We start from the raw sequence: 22,855 nt of genomic DNA on the forward strand, positions 1-22,855 counted from the left end.
ATCGCCGGGCCCCAGAAGTCTGTAATCCTCCACTGTTTTCCTCTATCAGGGGGACGGGCAGCAAAAATCCCCCCATCCTTCTCAGAGCTTCTCTCTCCTGAGTCCATTTGAAACCCTGAACCTTAAACTTAACTTGGAACCATTGTTCTAAATGTGTTTTGTTTGAAACTTGTAATTATCTCACTGGTCATTTAGCTCCAAAATTAATTTCACAATGATTTTATTTCTCTTTTCCGGTGGTGGGGGAGGTGGGGAGACTGTTGGATATTTTTGGTGTTTACAAGTATGATATCAAATGAGAGAAACCTAACCAAACACACTATTCCAAGGCACTGAATTGAAGCTCACCAAAAAAAAAAATGAGGACAAATGGAAGAAGAATCATTTTTCAACTTTCAAACCCTATTGGGACCTTGGATTTTCATTGTAAAGAAGTAACGGAGAGTCATCACATAGGTTGGGATTAGGCCTAGGAAGACTCAAATATTATCAGTTGGACTAAAAGAATGCATTAGGTAAGAGATGAAAGTCTTAACCACAAATGCCTCCCATTGTAATTAAAGTTGGTCTCCTTCGGTCTTCACCCACAGCAATTATATTGTATTTCTTAACTCAATATAAGAACAAATAGAAAATGCAAGAGAGAATGTAAAGGAAACGAGAGAGAGAGAGAGAGAGAGAGAGAGAGAGAGAGAGAATAACTCAACTAATCTAAGTCTTATATGTCCCAACTAATTTAGGTTGGGCACATGAATCTATCTAGAGAGTGAATGAAACAAATGTATTATACTACATAAAACAAGCCCACTCTAAAGGAATCCTACCCTAATGCATGAATGCATGACAAAGTAAAAGGAGAATCAAACAGCAATTTGATTTGCTATTATTTGGTTTTCAACTCTGTTATATTGTATTCCATAACCCTTCCAATACAACAAGGATTAGAAAATACAAGAAGAGAATATAAATAAAAAGTTCAAATGGAGAGAGAGAGAGAGAGAGAGAGAGAGAGAGAGAGAGAGAGAGAGAGAGAGAGAGAGAGAGAGAGAGAGAGAGGTCTGATGCATGAAAAATGTTCAAATGAGTGGAGAAAGAATATGTAATAGAAAGATAACGAGTTATAAAGAAATCGGGCTTTTTTTTCAGCTAAAAGATCATTGTATTAAGAAATGTAGAAAAGAATCTATATAAAAAAAACACTAAACTTGGTCAGAAAGAACGCGTAATCTAATATTTTTCTCACCTTTGACATTGCCATCAACAGGAAGTATATGCGATCACGTGAATTTATGATGCCATCAACACTCTGCTAAGACCTGTAAAAGGATATTTAAGAAAATACAAGAAAATCATATAAATATTAATTGAGATGTCATTCATTTAGAAAAAAGTTGAAGGAAAACACAAAATTCAAATTCTAGGATTAGAAAAAGCATAGAAGTATGGGCTTTTGGAGACTAGTCAATCGACAACTAGACTGACTGATTATTTTACTAAGTGACAACGAATGTATGGGTATTGAGACTATCAATTGCTTGTATACAATAGTTAATTATTAGTGCTTTTAAATTTTCAAATTTACTTCAAAATGAAACAAGATAATAAATTATGGGAATGATAATGAACTAGAAGATTAGAATTAACGAAACAAATGTAATTATACAAAAATATGCTATAGTTCTTTCTTGAACTTCCTCTCATTTTGCAAAGGAGTGGGAACCCCTATCTTACTTTTTCAAGAATTGAAGTCATGAGATTTTTCTAGGTCAAGAAAATGATCAGCTAGGCCTATCGATCTCAACTCACAATTTAGGCAAGTTGGAGAGTAATATCAAGGATTCAATTTGAGGCTAGCTTTTAGGTTGAAATGTTCAAAGTTAAAATTCGATTCCAACACCAATTTATTTTAGAACTCTTTGCAAAGTAGGGTTCAAAAACAAAGTGTATGGCCATGCATCGAGAAGAAAATCAATCAAAAAAAAAAAAATCCATCATAGAACTCATTTTGGAAGAAAATTCCATAACAACATTGTACATTGGTAAATTTTTTGCGATATCGATCATCCAAACATTCAAGTAAAGTGGTAGGAGAAATTTTTTGCAAGAACTTCCATTTTGCTAAAGAAGTCCAAATAAACCGATAGGTTCTATTTTAGAACTCTTTGCAAAGTAGGGTTCAAAAACAAAGTGTATGGCCATGCATCGAGAAGAAAATCAATCAAAAAAAAAAAAATCCATCATAGAACTCATTTTGGAAGAAAATTCCATAACAACATTGTACATTGGTAAATTTTTTGCGATATCGATCATCCAAACATTCAAGTAAAGTGGTAGGACGTAGGAGAAATTTTTTGCAAGAACTTCCATTTTGCTAAAGAAGTCCAAATAAACCTATAGGTTCTATTTGGTTCGATGGAAATGCTATAATTTAATGCAAAATATTTTAAGATGGAAACAGTAATATCATAACGAGTGGCGAAAATAAATTCAATTAGATAATCTTAAGAAGGAAGTTCAAATGTTATAGGTCAAAATTCTTTGAAAATTTTGTTTTCAAGAATGGAGATTTTTTAATCCAATGGTATGTGATTCTTAGGGAATCGATAGTCATAATTATCCCCCCTATAGTATGAATCCAAAATACTCTCATCCAGCCAAAGAGTCATAAAAATAACCAATAAAGTACAAATATAAATATTAATTAAGTTGTCACTCATTTAAAAAATAACTAAGGAAATGATAATAAGTTAGAAGATTATAACAATGACGAAACAAATATAATTAAATAAAAGTATATAGTTTTTACCCAGAAAAAAAAATACAAAACAAAACAAAATACAAAAAACAAAAGACAAAAAGTATATAAGGAAAATCAATATTTTTCTTGTTTCTTGAACTTCCTCTCCAGTTGCAAAAGAGTGAGAAACCTATCTTAGATTTTAGAATTGAAGCTAATGGGATTTTACTAGGTGGAAAATATGATTAGCAAGGCCTATCTATCTCAACTTTCAATTCAAGTAAGTTGTAGAGAATATTGTTAGGCTATGTTTGGTTGCAAGGAAAATTTTAAACGGAAAGGGAAGTGGATATTTTAAACTTAAAAAAGAAACTTTTGTTGTCATTAACCCATGCGATTGCATAAACTACTTAAATTTCTTACCATGTTAGGTAATGATACACTTAGCAAAGAGTTCTCGATGGACAGAAAAGTGGAATTTAAGTAGTTTATACATTCACATGGGTTAATGACTACAAAAAATGCTTTTTAAGTTAAAAAAATTTCATTTCCCTTCCCTTCCCTTTAATTCCCCTTGCAACAAAACAGAGCCTTAAGTTTTCAATTTGTGAATTTTAAGATGAAATTTCTAAAATTAAAATTCGATTCAAACACCAATCTTTTTAGAACTCTTTGCAAGGTAGAGTTCAAAAACAAGGTGTATGGCCATGCTTTGAAGAGAAAACCAGTCAAAATAGGAAAGAAATTTCCCAACTTAGAAATTCTATTGGAAGAAAATCAATAACAATGTTGCCGTTCAGTCAATTTTTGCGGCCTCGATCATCAAACCATTGAGGTAAAGTGGTAGGAGAAAAAATATGCAAGAGCTTCCATTTTCTAAACAAAATGCAAATAAACCTATAGCCTCTATTTGGTTTGATGGAAATGTTGCAATCAAATGAAAAATATTTTAAGATAGATGCAATAATAGCATAACAAGTGGGCAGAAGAAGTTCATTTAGATGGTTTTAAGAAGTTTGTTTCAAATGTTAGAGGTTAAATTCTTTGAAAATGTGTTTCAAAGAAAGGAGATTTTATTTTTATTATTTTTTAATCTAGTGGTATGAGATTCTTGGAGAATCGATGGTCATAATTATCCCCATTCTGATGAAAGGCAATTAGACTATGGTCACAATTCATTGCATTTATATTTCTTAAATATAATTAAAAAATTTATCAACCATTTTACCTTACCAAAGACTTCCCAAGTCACTTATCTTTTTCTTCATGAATGAGTCGCCATGCACATATGTATGCACATATATTCTACAGATATAAACATGTAGACACGCAAGGCTCATAGTGACTTGTCAAAGAGTCCCATCCAACATCCATAAAGATTCTCTTTTCACCATGAGTAAAGGCAAAAACTACAAATAAAGCTTCCTTTGCTTCACAGAAATGGGTGTGGATCATCACTAAAGTGGATACAATGTTGGGACCATAATACAAATATTTCGTGTCTATGAAGTAGTTGAATCCAAGTTATCTAATTAAGATGTGTCAAGATAAATGACAAGGATACATAAACAAAAAGAAGACCTTAAGGTAGTTATGCGTAAGCTTCTGCATTTTCCCTCAAACTTTTCGGCTAGAATTAAGGAGGTGGTCAAAGAAAGCTGTATATTTGGATCATTCTTGACCCATAATTCAAAAGGCTAGGGGTTAACAACCTTGGTCATGTCTTCTCAGGCTTCTAGCATTAATGAATGGATCTTAGAATAGAATCTGAAATTTCGATTGGATGTTCTCCCATTCTTTGATTTTAGTGGTCCAAATAACCTCAGAAGTAGGACTGGAATTTCATTAGAATCTTAGAATCCAAGAAACAAGAGTTCATCAAAACATGCAATTATAGTGCAATTGATTGAAAATGTATATATGGAATTTTTGGGAAATGTACGAGCAATTACGATGAAGAAACTAAACAAGTAATCACACAAAATACGAAGAATTTAACATGATTCGGTATGAATAATTAAATATCCTCAAGAGAATCAGAGATTTTCACTAAGTCAAAAATGTTCTACACCACTCTCCACCTCACAATGTGATATTCCTTGCTACTGTCTAGGCTTTTCCCCCCTCTCCCATATAGACTATATATAGAAAACTTTAAGAACCCTAATCCCTACACAATTACAATTTTACCTATATACATGTAATAGCCTCGAAATCCGACTTGAAATATGGACACCATTACAAGATACAAGACATAGGAACCTAACAATCTTCACCTTAGCTTGGACTTCTACAAGCCACGCTGAAGAATACCGGTTCAATGTCGATTCTACAAACTTAGTCATTGTCTCTGCCTATCTATAATACCGAACCAGCATATCCTCCACACAACTTATCGTCGCAGGAAATGATTTGGCTCTACCTCTCTTATCTTTACGACCTGATTGGAGAAATCACTACCAATTACAAAATCCGAAGCAAAAACCGATATGCTTCTTTCCAGATCTACATGTGTTCATAATGTGAATTGTTTATAGCCTTTGCTGTCCAGTCATACTTACTGAAGTTCTAACAATAGCTCTACCTGTTTGAACACACTCTCCAAGTCTATACAATAACAACCATCGGTCCTTATATCACAAATCATTGCCCCTCTTGAAAGCCTAAGAACTTCACCTTTAGATAAGCATCTAAAGCCTTTCGAATCCAATGCGCCAATGAAATCAAATTTATCCTTGAATCTAGCACATGTTTAACCCCAGTCACAGTTTGCACAATTTCATCAAACATGAGAATCTGTATAATCTCAATCCTGACAAGCTTCTTCTAACATTATTTACCATTTTGGCAGTACCCCTATCAAATACACAATAGGCAACACACTAATCCACAACTAAAATTCGAAATGAATAATCAAAATCTAAATTCCAATCAGATTTTTTTTATATATGATGTAGTGATGTAAACATTTCCATTACTACAGTACCCTTTTGCGGCAGCAACATTTGATGATCTATCTTTGTTCTCCTTCTTGTCTTTCTTCTTCCTTCTATCCTTTACGCGTGGATAATCAATTTTAAAAGACCTTCCTCCTTGCAATAATAACAAATTATTTTGCGATTTTTTGATTTGGAGTGACCTGTATACTTGCCAAACTCCTCATGATCTATTTTCCCCCATGATCACCTATAATCAAAGCACCACCCTCTTCTAATGTCTCCGAGGACCTATATTAATTTTCATGTCATATCTTATTCATGAACAAAGGAACAACAAGCTCATCAAATTTGAGATTATCATTACCGAACAATATTGCAATCACAATTTGATCAAATGAATGAGGTAATGAGGTCAACAATCTCTTGTCCTCCTATGCGAGGTTAACATCTAAATTTCCATTAGTATCCTATTGATTTCATTCAAGTGATTCTTCTAACAGTCGAATACCATGTAACTACTTTTTTTTTACAAAAATTTTGTCAACAACCTAGATTTTTACCTATTCTCTAGTATTTCCAGATTTCCTTTAGATCCGCCAACCTGATAACCTTATGAAAAGTGTTATCCGGAAGATACAACTAGATCGTGTTGTTTGTTAAATCCTTCAACACTAAACACTTATCTTCCATCATATTGACAGGCTTGTTTGATTTCTTCTTGAGAGCCTTGACTGTCTCATTTCACATAAGAATACTTCACCTATTGTTCCTATAAGGTAAAGTCATTATGGTTGTTGAAGTGTTTCATGGAAAACTTGAACCCTTCACCACTTTCTGATTTACCTAGTCTATAACCTTCATGCCCGCCATCAACCTCAACGAACTTGATTACCTTTGATCTTACACCATCTATACCGATGAAGCAGAATTTACCCGATTCATTCTATCGATTGTGTATACGCAGTGCGAAAAAATGTTGAGATCACCTGTTTTACAAGGAAACCTTCAAAGAGAACCCCTCCCTTTGTGAGTCTTGTGACTAGTGCGTGAACCACACACACCCCAACTCCCACATACCTTTATTTCATCTCTTTCCTTTAGTCATACTACTTTTATGTGCACACCAATTCCTCTCTTTTTTTCTTTTGAAACACGAAGACCGATGATTTCAAATCACTCACTGATTTCTCTTGTATGTAAGTGTCAAAAAGTGAAGTTTTTTCCTTCTTTCTTTCATCTCCTCTCCTTTACGTATCAAAATGGTACAATGCTTCTCACTAAGGGGAAAACAAATCAAGATTTTCATAAAGAAAAACTGACATGTAACTATTATACCATTTCCCACCCTCCTTGGTGACCACCTATTTCCCAGATCTCACCGCACTAACTATGACGATCTGCTAAACCTTGCTCGCATACCACTTGCTGGGAATGAATGGGTAACACGAGGAAGAAATCAACATATAATCTCATAATATAAATAATTTAATACGGTTTGGAATGAATTCCTACATCCACCAAAGAGAACCAGAGATTTTTTACTAAACCAAAAAACATTCTACGCCACTCTTGACCTCAGAATGAGATCTATCCCTTGCATATGTCTATAGTTTTCCTCAATGAAACAATATATATATATATATATATATATGTGAAACCCTAAAACCTCAAATTCTCATACAATTACAATGTTACCATTGTAAATGTAATGAACTCAAAATCCGACCCATAAAAAACACAAGCCTAATAATAAATATGTAAACCACTACAGGATACAAGACATAAGAACCTGCAGAACTTCAAAAGACTAGAATAAATTTTCCAAAACATTAAAATAAAAATTCCAAAACATGAAACTAAAATTTCAGAATTTTTTTTTTTTTTTTGGGAGGCAAAACAATAGGGGATGTTAACACCCCAGAAAAACACAGAGACCTTGAAATTAACTTCAAATAGTGAGAAAAGAATATTCTTCTTGTAACAATTTCAGGTTTGCACATGGTACGTGTCATAATCTGACAAGGATATCAACAATGGATAAACTAGGTCGTGCAAAAAGACTTGTCATCATTTTTGCTGTACACATGGTGACCTTAAATTTGGTAAGATGACAGGCATAATGTAATCCACTGTAATTACACAAATTATAACATATATTTAAAAAAAAAAAAATGAAGAAGAAGAAGAAGAAAGAATAAAATTAGGCTATATTTGGTAGCCAAGAAAAGAAAAGAAAAGAAAAATGAATCTAGAAAAGAAAAGAAAAGAAAAGAGAAGAAATCGTGAGAAAATAAAAAGAGTATGTATGTTTGGTTATCAAGAGAAGAAAAAAATTCAAAAAATTCAAAAAATTTTGAATTTTAAGAGAGGTAGACACATAGGAAATCAATGTGCAATCATTCATTTTTGTCTTATTATGTTTTCATATTTTCTAATGTTTTCTTGTGTTTTTTGTAAGAAAATTTTTTAAGGCAACAAAAGAAAATTTCACAATTTCCAAGAGAAATTTTGAATTTGAAAAAGGGAATTTTCTCTTAGGTGAAGACATACCAAGTGCAAAGAAAAATCCTTAACCCAAGAAAAAAAAGTACAAAAAGTATAATTTTTTTCTTTTTTTGACTACCAAACACAGCTTTAAGGAAGATTTCTCTCTGTGATGCATGATGTCTAACCTAAACACAGGGGTTGCAAAAATGACCACCACCCCCTCACAATAAAGGCAATCCCCTGCGCCTAAACATAGAATGAGCTCGCCGGATCAATTGCTAGAGTCGCAGGCTTTGGATGAAGAGAGAGAGAGAGGCTAAATTACCAATCTGCCCTCTACCCTCTACCCTCTACTTTAGAAAAAGCCAAAGTACTTTTAGAGAGGCTTCGGTGACCTCACACTCACAGGTTTTGAACGCGTTACATAGAACCTCGTCAAAATGGAAAATCAAGATTATTTTATGCTCACATAATCCATAAATAAGTTTAGAATTAAAGACTCTTTTTTTCATTTCAAATTCTATTTACATTCGATGGTTTCTCCATTCTTCAAAGAGCTGAAGATGAATCAAAACAAAATACAAGAAAATTCTCTAAAGAAATAAACTATATATCACCATCTTCCAGCTACAGATTGCTGTTGAAATCTTCCAGAGATGGCAGCTGCAAGTGCAGCCGTGAAAGTTGGATCTTTGGTCAAAGAAGAAGCCATCTTCTCAATCATAAACTGTTGGAAAGCCGGTGACTTTACTTGATCTGGGCTTGAATTCTTCACTTCATTGACCACCGTCCCAGGCTGAGGAGGCTGCTGCTGCTGCTGCTGCTGATGGGTTAGATCTAGAGTTATCATTGGACCCGAACTAGATGAGTTAATGGAGGCAGAACAGGGGATTGAGCCTAGAGTGGCTACACCATGATTTGAACCCAATGATGTCTCAGGTCTTGAAGGGTTTGGATGGTTATGCTCTCCTTCATAAGTTGCTACTAATATGGATCTATCTTCTGCACTTCTTTGCACCTAAAAGAAACAAAATTAAAGATTAATTAGTTAACTAACTTAAAAGATCTTAATAATTTGAAGCCATAAAACAAGATTAATTAGTTTAGCTTAAGTTAATTACCTTCTTCTTTACAGGGCACCTTGGTGCAAAGGAACACTTGAAGTAAGCCCTAGGAGATGGGTTGTCCCTGGTCACCTTCTGACCATATTTCCTCCATTGATATCCATCCTTTACTACCTGTAATTAATAATTAATATCAATTTAGTGCTTGATTGAAAGTACCAAATTAATCCTAAGAACAAGAAGAAGAAGAAGAAGAAGAAGAAGGGGAGATGAGTATGATTACTTACAAGGATGGTCTCAGTAGCATTAGTCCTTACATAGACCCTTGAGATCTTAGTTTTCATGTCTTCCTTTAGTCTCTTATGACATTATATTTAAATTTAACTTATGGGAAATCTTATGGGATTTCTATATCTATCCATACTGTGAAAACTCAATTATGAAGAAAGCTCAAATTCAACCCTCATAATGGTAGTGATATATGCTAGTGCAGAGTAAAATTTTCTCACACCCATAGTAGGCATCCTTATGTAACTGCTTTGTTTGTTTCAAAGTGAAAGCCATATTAAGGAAATTTGTAGGTAAAATCAGTATAAAAGTTGGGAATTTACTTGAAAATTTCCTTGAATCTTTGTTGGAAGTAAACATGACTTAAATGATAATAGGTTTTCCACGCAAAATTATTTTCTTTCTTTATTCGTACCTACTCTATCCTATACAATTTGGGGGGAGGGGGAGGGGGAGGGAAGGAATAATGTGTGAACATGGAGGCTTGATCTCAAGAACTTTTGGTAGGATGAACTTTACCGTACCACATACTTCTTTTAGGGCCTATATTAAGGTCATTCTGATCGATGGATAGATGAAAGATCCTTTGAATTGATAAGCCATATGTCAAATTAAATACCCGTCTCAACTTTATAATCCATGATTTTATAAGATATATATTCTTTTTTTTGTAAGACCATTATATGATTTTTAATTTTTTATTACTGTAACACCATTCTTCCAAAATGAAATATATTGGGTCCAAAAAACTAACTTCAAATACCTATAAAATTTGGGTTTTTATTGAAGCAATTATTTTCAAAAAACATTACATTGGCATGTAAAAGATCGTAAATAATCTAAAATTTAACCTATAGAAAGATAATGACATGTAACAAAGATATCCAAAATTTAGATCTCAACAAATAACCACTAAATTACAGAAAAAAACTGTCCTCCAAGTGTGAATATGGCATATGCTGAAATATGAGTCTTCATTATTGCAATCTCCACTTGCAGTCAATGGATGATAGAAGTCAAGAAGGCACTCATATATCAGAAACATGAGAAACCCATAACTCAAAACACAATCCATTCATCCATCCACGTAGCCTCTTACTATCTTTAACCACAAATCAATTGTGATTGAAATTTTATATACATTCTACATAGGACATTTTCACTTGAATTAAAAAGTTGACTAAAAGTCAAAGTCCACTCAACCAACAATTAAGTCCCCTTCTAGAATTTCTAATAAGTTAACAGACAACATAGTGGAGTCATGATATAGCCTTTCAGTTCAGCTAATAATCAAGGGTATCAATCATCTTTTTTTTCTCTCACAATTTCCACTTTTCTTTTCTGTTTTTGTGAACCTATGGGTAGTGGAGAAGAGTTTCTTGTTGGGTAATAAGCCGTAAATGGGCTGGAGTTGGACACATAGTTATTGACTTGGTATATGATGATAACCACATTTTGTTACGCAAAAGACAGATTTTAAGTCTTCTTGACTTGAATTGCAATGACACGTTAACTGAGTGTGATGCAGTTAAGCTTAGTATGATTTTTGTGTTTAACCCATTTTTTTCCTTTTGTGTGGGCTTGGGTGGGGTAGGGAGAGTGATCCTGGTGTTGATTGTTTCACTTGAAATTTGCATTCTTGCTCAGTATATGTACTTTGAATTCATAATACAAGAATTCTAACCTAAAATAAAATAGAAGTAATAAATTTACATCGAAAGTGGGTTCTTTGATATAAAGATTTATAGGTATTTGGACACCTTCTTCTCATTTTGTTAATCATGTTCTAAATTAAGGTTTTCAGCAAAGACCGAGTTATCAATTTATGTAATTTTCTATTGATTGAATTATTGTTTCTGCTGATAGCCATGCTGAAGGTGGAATAACGATCCAATTGGTTTGTTTTTGCATGTTCTCATTTTTTTGATCCCTTAATAATATTCACTTGCTAACTTATAACCAAAAAAAAACTTAACTTGGAACCGTTGTTCTAAATGTGTTTTGTTTGAAACTTGCAATTATTTTTCACTAGTCATTTAGCTCCAAAATTAATTTCACAATGATTTTTTTTTCTTTTCCAGCGGTGGGAGAGGTGGGGGGACTGTTAGATATTTTAGGTGTTTACAAGCATGCCAATCAAATGAGAGAAACCTAACCAAAGATATGAACCCAAGGCACTGAATTAATTGAAGTTCACTAAAAAAATGAGAAGAGGAAATTGAGGAAGAATCATTGTTCAACTTGCAAACCCTATTGGGACCTTGGATTTTCATTATAAAGAAGCAACTGAGAGTCATGAAATAGGTTGGGATTAGGCATAGGAAGACTCAAACATTATCAGTTAGATTAAAAGAATGCATTAAGTAAGAGATGAGAGTCTTAACCACATATGCCGCCCATTGTAATTAAAGTTGGACTTCTAGTCTAACCCAATATAAGAACAAATAGAAAATGCAGGAGAGAATGCAAAGGAAAATGAGAGAGAGAGAGACAGAGAGAGAGAGAGAGAGAGAGAGAGAATAACTTGACTAATCAAGTCTTATATGTCCCAACTAATTAAGGTTGGACACATGAATCTATCTAGAGAGTGAAAGAAAAAAAATGTATTATACTACATAAAACAAGCCCACTCTAAAGGAATCCTACCCTAATGCATGAATGTATGACAAAGTAAAAGGAGAATCAAACAGATTTTTGATTTGCTAGTATTTGGTTTTCAACTCTGTTATATTGTATTCCATAACCCTTGCAATACAACAAGGATTTGAAAATACAAGAAAAGAATATAAATAAAAAGTTCAAATGGGTAGAGAGAGGTAGAGAGAGAGAAAGAGAAGTCTGATGCATGAAAAAAGTTCAAATGAGTGGAGAAAGAATATATAATAGAAAGATAACGAGTTACAAAGAAATCGAGCTTTTTTTCAGCTAAAAGATCATTATATTAAGAAATGGAGAAAATAATATATAAAAGAAATACTAGACTAGGTCAAAAATTTCAACTGGAAAGAAACGAGTAATCTGATATTTTTCTCACCTTCAACATTGCCATCAGCAAGAAATATATGCGATTACATGAATTTATGATGCTACACTCTACTAAGACTTGTAAAAAGATATTTAAGAAATTAAATACAAGAAATTCATACAAGAAAATCATATAGATATTAATTAAGATGTCACTCATTCAAAAAAAAGTTGAAGGAAAACACAAAATTCAAATTCTAGGATTAGAAAAAGCAGAGTATGGGCTTTCGGAGACTAGTCAATCGACAACTAGACTAACTGGTTATTTTTCTAAGTGACAATAAATGTATGGGCTACTGAGATTATCAATTGCTTGTAGAATGTATAGTAGTTAATTATTAGTGCTTCCAAATTTTCAAATTTACTTCACAATGAAACAAGATAATAAATTATGGGAATGGTAATGAACTAGATGATTTCAACATTAACAAAATAAATGTAAATATGCAAAAATACGCTTTACTTCTTTCTTGAAATTTCTCTCATTTTGCAAAGGAGTGGGAACCCCTAGCTTACTTTTTCAAGAATTGAAGTCATGGGATTTTACTAGGTCAAGAAAATGATCAGCTACGCCTATCGATCTCAACTCGCAATTTAGGCAAGTTGGAGGGTAATGTCAAGGATTCAATTTGAGGCTAGCTTTTAGGTTGAAATGTTCAAAGTTAAAATTCGATTCCAACACCAATTGTTTATAGAACTCTTTGCAAAGTAGAGTTCAGAAACAAATTATATGGCCATGCTTCGAGAAGAAAATCGGTCAAAATAAATATTTTTTTTTCCAACATAGAACTGATTTTGGACGAAAATTCTATAACAACATTGTACATTGGTAAATTTTTGCGATATCGATCATCCAAACATTCGAGTAAAGTGGTAGAAGAAAAAAATTGCAAGAACTTCCATGTTGCTAAAGAAATCCAAATAAACCTATAGGTTCTATTTGGTTTGATGGAAATGTTATAATTTAATGCAAAATATTTTAAGATGAAAACAATAATATCATAACCAGTGGCGAAAATAAATTCAATTAGATAATCTTAAGAAGGAAGTTCAAATGTTATAGGTCGAATTCTTTGAATTTTTTTTTTCAAGAATGGAGATTTTTGTAATCCAATGGTATGTGATTCTTAGGGAATCGATAGTCAAAACAAAACGAAACCAAAAAAAAAAAAAGTATATAAGGAAAATCAATATTTTTCTTGTTTCTTGAACTTCCTCTCCAGTTGCAAAAGAGTGGGAAAACTATCTTAGTTGTTAGAATTGAAGCTAATGGGATTTTACTAGGTGGAGAAAATGATTAGCAAGGCCTATCTATCTCAACTTTCAATTCAAGCAAGTTGCAGAGAATATTGTTAGGCTATGTTTGGTTGCAAGGAAATTTTTAAATGGAAAGGGAAGTGGGTAGTTTAAACTTAAAAAAGAAACTTTTGTTGTCATTAACCCATGTGATTGCATAAACTACATAAATTTCTTACCATGTTGGGTAATGATATACTTTACCTAGTAAAGAGTTCTGGACACAAAGAAAAGTGGAATTTAAGTAGTTTATACATTCACATAGGTTAATGACTACAAAAATTTCTTTTTAAGTTAAAAAAATTTCATTTCCCTTCCCTTCCCTTTAATTCCCCTTGCAACCAAACAGAGCCTTAAGTTTTCAATTTGTGAATTTTAAGATGAAATTTCTAAAATTAAAAGTCAATTCAAACACCAATCTTTTTAGAACTCCTTGCAAGGTAGAGTTCAAAAACAAGGTGTATGGCCATGCTTTGAAGAGAAAACCAGTCAAAATAAGAAAGAAATTTCCCAACTTAGAAATTCTATTGGAAGAAAATCAATAACAATGTTGTCGTTTGGTCAATTTTTGCGGCATCGATCATCAAACCATTAAGGTAAAGTGGTAGGAGAAAAAATATGCAAGAGCTTCCATTTTCTATACAAAAATGCAAATAAACCTATAGCCTCTATTTGGTTTGATGGAAATGTTACAATGAAATGAAAAATATTTTAAGATAGAAGCAATAATAGCATAACAAGTGGGCAAATGAAGTTCATTTAGATGATTTTAAGAAGTTTGTTTCAAATGTTACAGGTTGAATTGTTTGAAAATTTGTTCCAAAGAAAGGAGATTTAATTTTTATTATTTTGAATCTAGTGGTATGAGATTCTTGGAGAATCAGTGGTCTTAATTGTCCCCGTTCTGATGAAAGGCAATCTGACTATGGTCACAATTACTTGCACTTATATTTCTCAAAAATATAAATAACATGTTTATTAACCATTTTACGTTACCGAAGACTTCCCAAGTCACTCTTTTTCTTCATGAATGAGTCGCCACGCACATTTATATGTACATATATTCTACAGATATATACATGTAGACACGCAAGACTCATAGTGACTTGTCAAAGAGTCCCATCCGACATCCATAAAGATTCTCTTTTCACCATGAGTAAAGGCGAAAACTCAATCGAAGAAGAAGAAATATTCAAAAAAGAATTAATGGAAAAAAGGTTAAATTCTTGCCTTGTATAATATCTACAATAAAGCTTCCTTTGCTTCACAGAAATGGGTGTGGATCATCCCTAAAGTGGATACAATGTTGGGACTATAATACATATACTTCGTGTCTATGATCCCTATGAAGTTGTTGAATCCAAGTTGTCTAATTGAGATGTGTCAAAATAAATGACAAGGATACATAAACAAAAAGAAGACCTCGAGGTAGTTATGCATAAGCTTCTGCCTTTTCCTTCAAAGTTTTCGGCTAGAATTAAGGAGGTGGTCAAAAAAAGCTGTATATTTGGATCATTCTTGACCCATAATTCAAAAAGCCTAGGGTTGACAACCTTGGTCTTGTCTTCTCAGGCTTCTAGCATCAATGAATGGATCACGGAATAGAATCTGAAATTTCCATTGGATATGTTCTCCCATTTCTCGATTAGATGGTCCAAATAACCTCAGAAGTAGGACTGTAATATCATTAGAATCTTAGAATCCAAGAAACAAGAGTTCATCAAAACATGCAATTGATTGAAATGTATATATGGAATTTTGGGAAATGTACGTGCAATTACGGCGAAGAAACTAAACAAATAATTACACAAAATACGAAGAATTTAATGTGGTTCGACAAGAATAACTAATATATCCCCAAGAGAATCAGAGATTTTCACTACGTCAAAAATGCTCTACACCAGTCTCCACCTCACAATGTGATCTTCCTTGCTAATGTCTAGGCTTTTTCCCCCCACACCCATATAGAGTATATATAGAAAACTTTAAGAACCCTAATCCCTACACAATTACAATTTTACCTATGTACATGTAATAGCCTCAAAATCCGACTCTGACTTATACAAGCCCAATAACAAATATGGTCACCATTAACAAGATAAAAGACATGGGAACCCAACAATCTTCACCTTAGCTTGGACTTCTACAAGCCACGCTGAAGAATACCGGTTCGATGTCAATTCTACAAACTTAGTCATTGTCTCTGCCTATCTATAACACCAAACCAGCACATCCTCCACACAACTTATCGTCACAGGAAATCATGTGGCTCTACCTCTCCTATTTTTGCCACCTGATCGGAGAAATCACAACCAATTACAAAATCCGAAAAAAAAAAGATATGCTTCTTTCCAAATCTACATGTGTTCATAATCTGAACTGTTTATAGCCTTTGTTGTCAAGTCATACTTATCGAAGTTCTAAAAATTGCTCTACCTATTTGAACACACTTTGCAAGTTTATACAATAACAATCATCCATCCTTATTATTGGTGTACGATATCTTGTATTCCATAACAGCTTAATCTAGGGAGTAATGGTGCAGTGCCTCGGTAGGCAGGACGGCAGTTTGAGGGCAATTGTGTACTTTCTGGATTAGGAATTTTTCTATGTATTTGTAACGAGGGTTTTTTTCTCTATAATGCAAGGAATACTGAGAGGTGTGAGGATGAGCGTTGTAACCCTCTTCAAAGCCTAAGAACTTCACCTTTAGATAAGCATCTAAACTTTCGAATCCAATGCCCTAGTCACAGTTTGCACAATCTCATCGAACATGAGAATCCGTATAGTCTCAATCCTGATAACCCTGCTTCCAACATTATTTACCATTTTGGCAGTACCATTATCAAATACATAATATGCAAAAATCTAATCCACGACTAAAATTTGAAAAGAATAATCAGAATCTAAAATCCAATCAGATGTTTTTTATATATGATGAAGTAGGGATGTAAACATTTCCATTACTCGGAGAAAAAAATCCGACTGCCCCCTAGGCTTCTCTCATTTGGTGTAAGAGGCAACAACCTCAGGTCTTGTCTCTTGCTTGGAGGGTGCTTCATGGAAATGTTCCTACTGATGAAATGGTGAAAAAAAAAAGTGGTGCCTCTTGCTTCTAGATGTGTTCTTTGTAAGACAGCAGAAGAGATAATGAATCATTTATTCGTAGCGTGCCCTTTTTCCGATGAAATCTGGAATGATTTATGCTAGTGCTTTAATCTTAGATGGAGTGCCCAGGGTTCTACTTTGGATCTCGCCCAATGGTGGAAAAGAAACACTAAAAATGTGAACTGCAAGGAGGCGTGGACCATGTGTTTTTGTATTGGTATAGATCACCTATGGAGGGAAAGAAATAATAGAATGTATGAGGGTGTGGAGCAGATAACAAAATACATCTCGCCCCTGGTGACTGAAGAAATAAGAAGAAACGTTCCTGTAGAAAAGGGAGTTAATTCCTTGGTAGACCTAATGTGTTGCAAACGCCTGGGATTATCTATTCAAAAAGATAATCGTCGAGGCATTTTGGAGATTTACTGGTGCAAACTACCCATCAATTGGATCAAATTAAATTTTGATGGGAGCTCTTTGGGAAATCCTGGGCACATTGGGGTGGGAGGAATCTTTCGTGATCACTTTGGTAATGTTCTATGCTCATATAAAAAATATATGGGAGTGACAGGGGTATTTGAGGCTGAAGTAGAGAGGCTGATGACGGCCAAGGACATGGACATTCAACGTTTGTGGATTGAATCAGACTTGAGTGCTGTTGTCCTCCTATTCGAGATTAACATCTAAATTTCCGTCAGTATCCCATTGATTTCATTCAAGTGATTCTTCTAACAATTGAATACCATATAACTGCTCTTTTTTTTTTTTTTCCAAAAATTTGTCAACGAAATAGATTTTTACATATTCTCTAGCACTCTAGCATTTCTAAATTTTCTTTAGATCCGCCAACCCGATGACCTCACGAAAAGTGTTATCTAGAAGATACAACTAGATTGTGTTGTTTGCTAAATCCTTCAACTCTAAACACTTATCTTCCGTCATATTGATAGGCTTGTTTGATTTCGTCCTGAGAGCCTTGACTGTATCCTTTCTCATAAGAATAGTTCACCTATTGTTCCTATAAGGTAAAGTCATTATGGTTGTTGAAGTGTTTCATGGAAACACTTGAACCCTTCGTCACTTTCTAATTTACCTAGTCTATAATCTCCATGCCCACCATCAACCTCAACGGACTTGATTACCTTTGATCTTGCACAATTTATATCAACAGAGCAGAATTGGCCCGATTCATACTATCGATTGCGTATATGCAGTGCCAATAAATGTTGAGATCACCTGTTTTACAAGGAAACCCTTCAAAGAAAACCCCTCACTTTGTAACTATTATACCTTTTCCCACCCTCCTTGCTCACCACCTATTTCCTAGATCTCACCGCGCTATCTATGATGCTTTGCTAAACCTTGCTCGCATACCACTTGCTGGGAATGAATGTGTAACACGAGGAAGAAACCAACAAATAATCGCATAATATAAATAATTTAATATGGTTTGGAATGAATTCCTACCTTCACCAAAGAGAACCAGGGATTTTTCACTAAACCAAAAAAAAAAAAAAAAAATTCCTACGCCACTCTCCACCTCATAATGTGATCTTCCTTTCTTATGTCTATAGTTTTCCTCATGTAAACAATATATATGAAACCCTAAAAACCCAAATTCTCATACAATTACAATTTTGTCATTGTAAATGTAATGAACTCAAAATCCAACCCAAATATACACAAGCCTAATAATAAATATGTTGACCACTACTGGATACAAGACATAAGAACCTACAGAACTTCAAAAGACTAGAATAAAATTTTGAAAACATGAAATTAAAATTTAGGGTTTTTTTTTTTTTTCTTGGGGGGAGGCAAAACAATAGGGAATGTTAACACACGAAAAAAACATAGAGATTATGATCATTCTAATCGTTGGATAGATAAAAGATCCATTGAATTGATAAGCCATATGTCAAATTCAATACCTATCTGAACTTTATAATCCATGATTTTATAAAATATATATTCTTTTTTGGTAAGACCATTTTATGATTTATTTATTTATTTATTTTTATTTTATTTTATTTATTTATTTATTTTTAACTATAACACCATTCTTCAAAAAAGAAATATATTGGGTCCAAAAGACTAATTTCAAATATCTATAAATTTTGGGTTTTGGTAGAAACAATTAATTTCAAAAAACTTTATATTTGCATGTAAAAGACTGTAAATAATCTAAAATTTAATCTATAGAAAGATAATGACATGTAACAAAGATATCCAAAAAATTTAGATCTCAACACACAAGCACTAAATTACAGAAAAACACTGTCCTCCGACTGTGAATATGGCATTTGCTGAAATATGAGTCTTCATTATTGTAATCTCCACTTGCAGTCAATGGATGATAGAAGTCAAGAAGGCACTCATATATCACAAACACGAGAAACCCATAACTCAAAACACAATCCATCCATCCATCCATATCCATCCACGTAGCCACTTACTATCCTCAACCACAAATCAATTGTGATTGAAATTTTATATACATTCTACGTAGGATATTTTTACTTGACTTGAAAAGTTTACTAAAAGTCAAAGTCCACTAAACCAACAATTAAGTCCCCTTCTAGAATTTCTAGCTAATAAGTTAACAGACAACATAGTCATGATATAACCTTTCAGTTCAGCTAAAAATCAAGGGTATCAATCATCTTTTTTTTCTCTCACAATTTCCACTATCCTTTTCTGTTTATGGTGAACCTATGGGTGGTTGAGAAGAGTTGCTTGGTGGGTCATAAGCCATAAAGGGGTAGGAGTTGGACTCATAGTTATTGACTTGGTATATAATGATAACCGCATTTTTTTAAGCAAAAGACAGATTTTAAGTCTTCTTGACTTGAATTGCAATGACGCGTTAACTGAGTGTGACGCAGTTAAGCTTAGTTTGATTTTTGTGTTTTAACCCTTTTTTTCCTTTTGTGTTGATTGGTTCACTTGAAAATTGCATTCTTTGTCAATATATGAACTTTGAATTCATAATATAAGAATTCTAACCTAAAATAAAAGAGAAGTAATAATTTTACATCGAAAGTGAATACTTTGATATAAAGATTTATAGGTATTTGGACACCTTCTTCTCATTTTGTCAATCATGATTTAAATTAAGATTTTCAGCAAAGACCGAGATATCGATTTATGTAATTTTCAATTGATTGAATTGTTTTTTCTACGGATAGCCATATTGAAGGTGGAAACCCAGAACGTTACATAGAACCTCGTCAAAATGGAAAATCAAGATTATTTTATGCTCACAGAATCCATAAATAAGTTTTGAATTAAAGACTCTTTTTTTCATTTCAAATTCTATTTACATTGGATGGTTTCTCCATTCTTCAAAGTGCTGAAGATGAATCAAAACAAAATACAAGAAAATTCTCTAAAGAAATATACTATATATCACCATCTTCCAGCTACAGATTGCTGTTGAAATCTTCCAGAGATGGCAGCTGCAAGTGCTGCCGTGAAAGTTGGATCTTTGGTCAAAGAAGAAGCCATCTGCTCAATCATAAACTGTTGGGAAGCCGGTGACTTTACTTGATCTGGGCTTGAATTCTTCACTTCATTGACCATCGTCCCAGGCTGAGGAGGCTGCTGCTGCTGCTGATGGGTTAGATCTAGAGTTATCATTGGACCCGAACTAGATGAGTTAATGGAGGCAGAACAGGGGATTGAGCCTAGAGTGGCTACACCATGATTTGAACCCAATGCTGTCTCAGGTCTTGAAGGGTTTGGATGGTTATGCTCTCCTTCATAAGTTGCTACTAATATGGATCTATCTTCTGCACTTCTTTGCACCTAAAAGAAACAAAATTAAAGATTAATTAGTTAACTAACTTAAAAGATCTTAATAATTTGAAGCCATAAAACAAGATTAATTAGTTTAGCTTAAGTTAATTACCTTCTTCTTTACAGGGCACCTTTGTGCAAAGGAACACTTGAAGTAAGCCCTAGGAGATGGGTTGTCCCTGGTCACCTTCTGACCATATTTCCTCCATTGATATCCATCCTTTACTACCTGTAATTAATAATTAATATCAATTTAGTGCTTGATTGAAAGTACCATATTAATCCTAAGAAGAAGAAGAAGAAGAAGAAGAAGAAGAAGGAGAAGAAGAAGAAGAAGCAGAAGAAGAAGAAGAAGAAGGGGAGATGAGTATGATTACTTACAAGGTTGGTCTCAGTAGCATTAGTCCTTACATAGACCCTTGAGATCTTAGTTTTCATGTCTTCCTTTAGTCTCTTATGACATTATATTTAAATTTAACTTATGGGAAATCTTATGGGATTTCTATATCTATCCATACTGTGAAAACTCAATTATGAAGAAAGCTCAAATTCAACCCTCATAATGGTAGTGATATATGCTAGTGCAGAGTAAATTTTCTCACACCCATAGTAGGCATCCTTATGTAACTGCTTTGTTTGTTTCAAAGTAAAAGCCATATTAAGGAAATTTGTAGGTAAAATCAGTATAAAAGTTGGGAATTTACTTGAAAATTTTCTTGAATCTTTGTTGGAAGCAAACATGACTTAAATGAAAATAGGTTTTCCACGCAAAATTATTTTCTTTCTTTATTTGTACCTACTCTATCCTATACAATTTGGGGGGAGGGGAAGGGAGGGAATAATGTGTGAACATGGAGGCTTGATCTCAAGAACTTTTGGTAGGATGAACTTTATCGTACCACATACTTCTTTTAGGGCCTATATTATTGTCATTCTGATCATTGGATAGATGAAAGATCCTTTGAATTGATAAGCCATATGTCAAATTAAATACCCGTCTCAACTTTATAATCCATGATTTTATAAGATATATATTCTTTTTTTGTAAGACCATTATATGATTTTTATTTTTTTTTTAATTTTTTATTACTGTAACACCATTCTTCCAAAATGAAATATATTGGGTCCAAAAAACTAACTTCAAATACCTATAAAATTTGGGTTTTTATTGAAGCAATTATTTTCAAAAATCATTACATTGGCATGTAAAAGATCGTAAATAATCTAAAATTTAACCTATAGAAAGATAATGACATGTAACAAAGATATCCAAAAAATTTAGATCTCAACAAATAACCACTAAATTACAGAAAAAAACTGTCCTCCGAGTGTGAATATGGCATATGCTGAAATATGAGTCTTTATTATTGCAATCTCCACTTGCAGTCAATGGATGATAGAAGTCAAGAAGGCACTCATATATCAGAAACATGAGAAACCCATAACTCAAAACACAATCCATTCATCCATCCACCCAGCCTCTTACTGTCTTTAACCACAAATACATTGTGATTGAAATTTTATATACATTCTACATAGGATATTTTCACTTGAATTAAAAAGTTGACTAAAAGTCAAAGTCCACTAAACCAACAATTAAGTCCCCTTCTAGAATTTCTAATAAGTTAACAGACAACATAGTGGAGTCATGATAGCCTTTCAGTTCAGCTAAAAATCAAGGGTATCAATCATCTTTTTTTTCTCTCACAATTTCCACTTTCCTTTTCTGTTTTTGTGAACCTATGGGTAGTGGAGAAGAGTTTCTTGTTGGGTCATAAGCCGTAAATGGGTTGGAGTTGGACACATAGTTATTGACTTGGTATATGATGATAACCACATTTTGTTAAGCAAAAGACAGATTTTAAGTCTTCTTGACTTGAATTGCAATGACACGTTAACTGAGTGTGATGGAGATAAGCTTAGTTTGATTTTTGTGTTTAACCCATTTTTTTCCTTTTGTGTGGGCTTGGGTGGGGTAGGGAGAGTGATACTGGTGTTGATTGTTTCACTCGAAATTTGCATTCTTGCTCAGTATATGTACTTTGAATTCATAATACAAGAATTCTAACCTAAAATAAAAGAGAAGTAATAATTTTACATCGAAAGTGGGTACT

The 22,855-nt window shown here is 33.4% G+C and overlaps 2 protein-coding genes across 2 annotated transcripts; both read right to left on the reverse strand.

Annotated features, from left to right (window-relative positions):
• Positions 1-8,644: 8,644 nt before the first annotated feature.
• LOC122067429 (WRKY transcription factor WRKY76-like) lies at positions 8,645-9,571 on the reverse strand. Its single transcript, XM_042631281.1, has 3 exons — positions 9,515-9,571; positions 9,285-9,401; positions 8,645-9,181 (listed from the first exon to the last, which is right to left on the reverse strand). The coding sequence occupies exons 1-3, from the start codon at positions 9,569-9,571 to the stop codon at positions 8,777-8,779; spliced, it is 579 nt and encodes a 192-aa protein (XP_042487215.1). The 3' UTR covers positions 8,645-8,776.
• A 10,659-nt stretch (positions 9,572-20,230) lies between these two features.
• Positions 20,231-21,201, reverse strand: LOC122067430 (probable WRKY transcription factor 40). Its single transcript, XM_042631282.1, has 3 exons — positions 21,123-21,201; positions 20,854-20,970; positions 20,231-20,750 (listed from the first exon to the last, which is right to left on the reverse strand). The coding sequence occupies exons 1-3, from the start codon at positions 21,177-21,179 to the stop codon at positions 20,352-20,354; spliced, it is 573 nt and encodes a 190-aa protein (XP_042487216.1). The 5' UTR covers positions 21,180-21,201; the 3' UTR covers positions 20,231-20,351.
• Positions 21,202-22,855: the final 1,654 nt, after the last annotated feature.

The sequence above is a fragment of the Macadamia integrifolia genome, unplaced genomic scaffold (assembly GCF_013358625.1).
Source record: "Macadamia integrifolia cultivar HAES 741 unplaced genomic scaffold, SCU_Mint_v3 scaffold2899, whole genome shotgun sequence".
Lineage (NCBI taxonomy): Eukaryota > Viridiplantae > Streptophyta > Magnoliopsida > Proteales > Proteaceae > Macadamia > Macadamia integrifolia.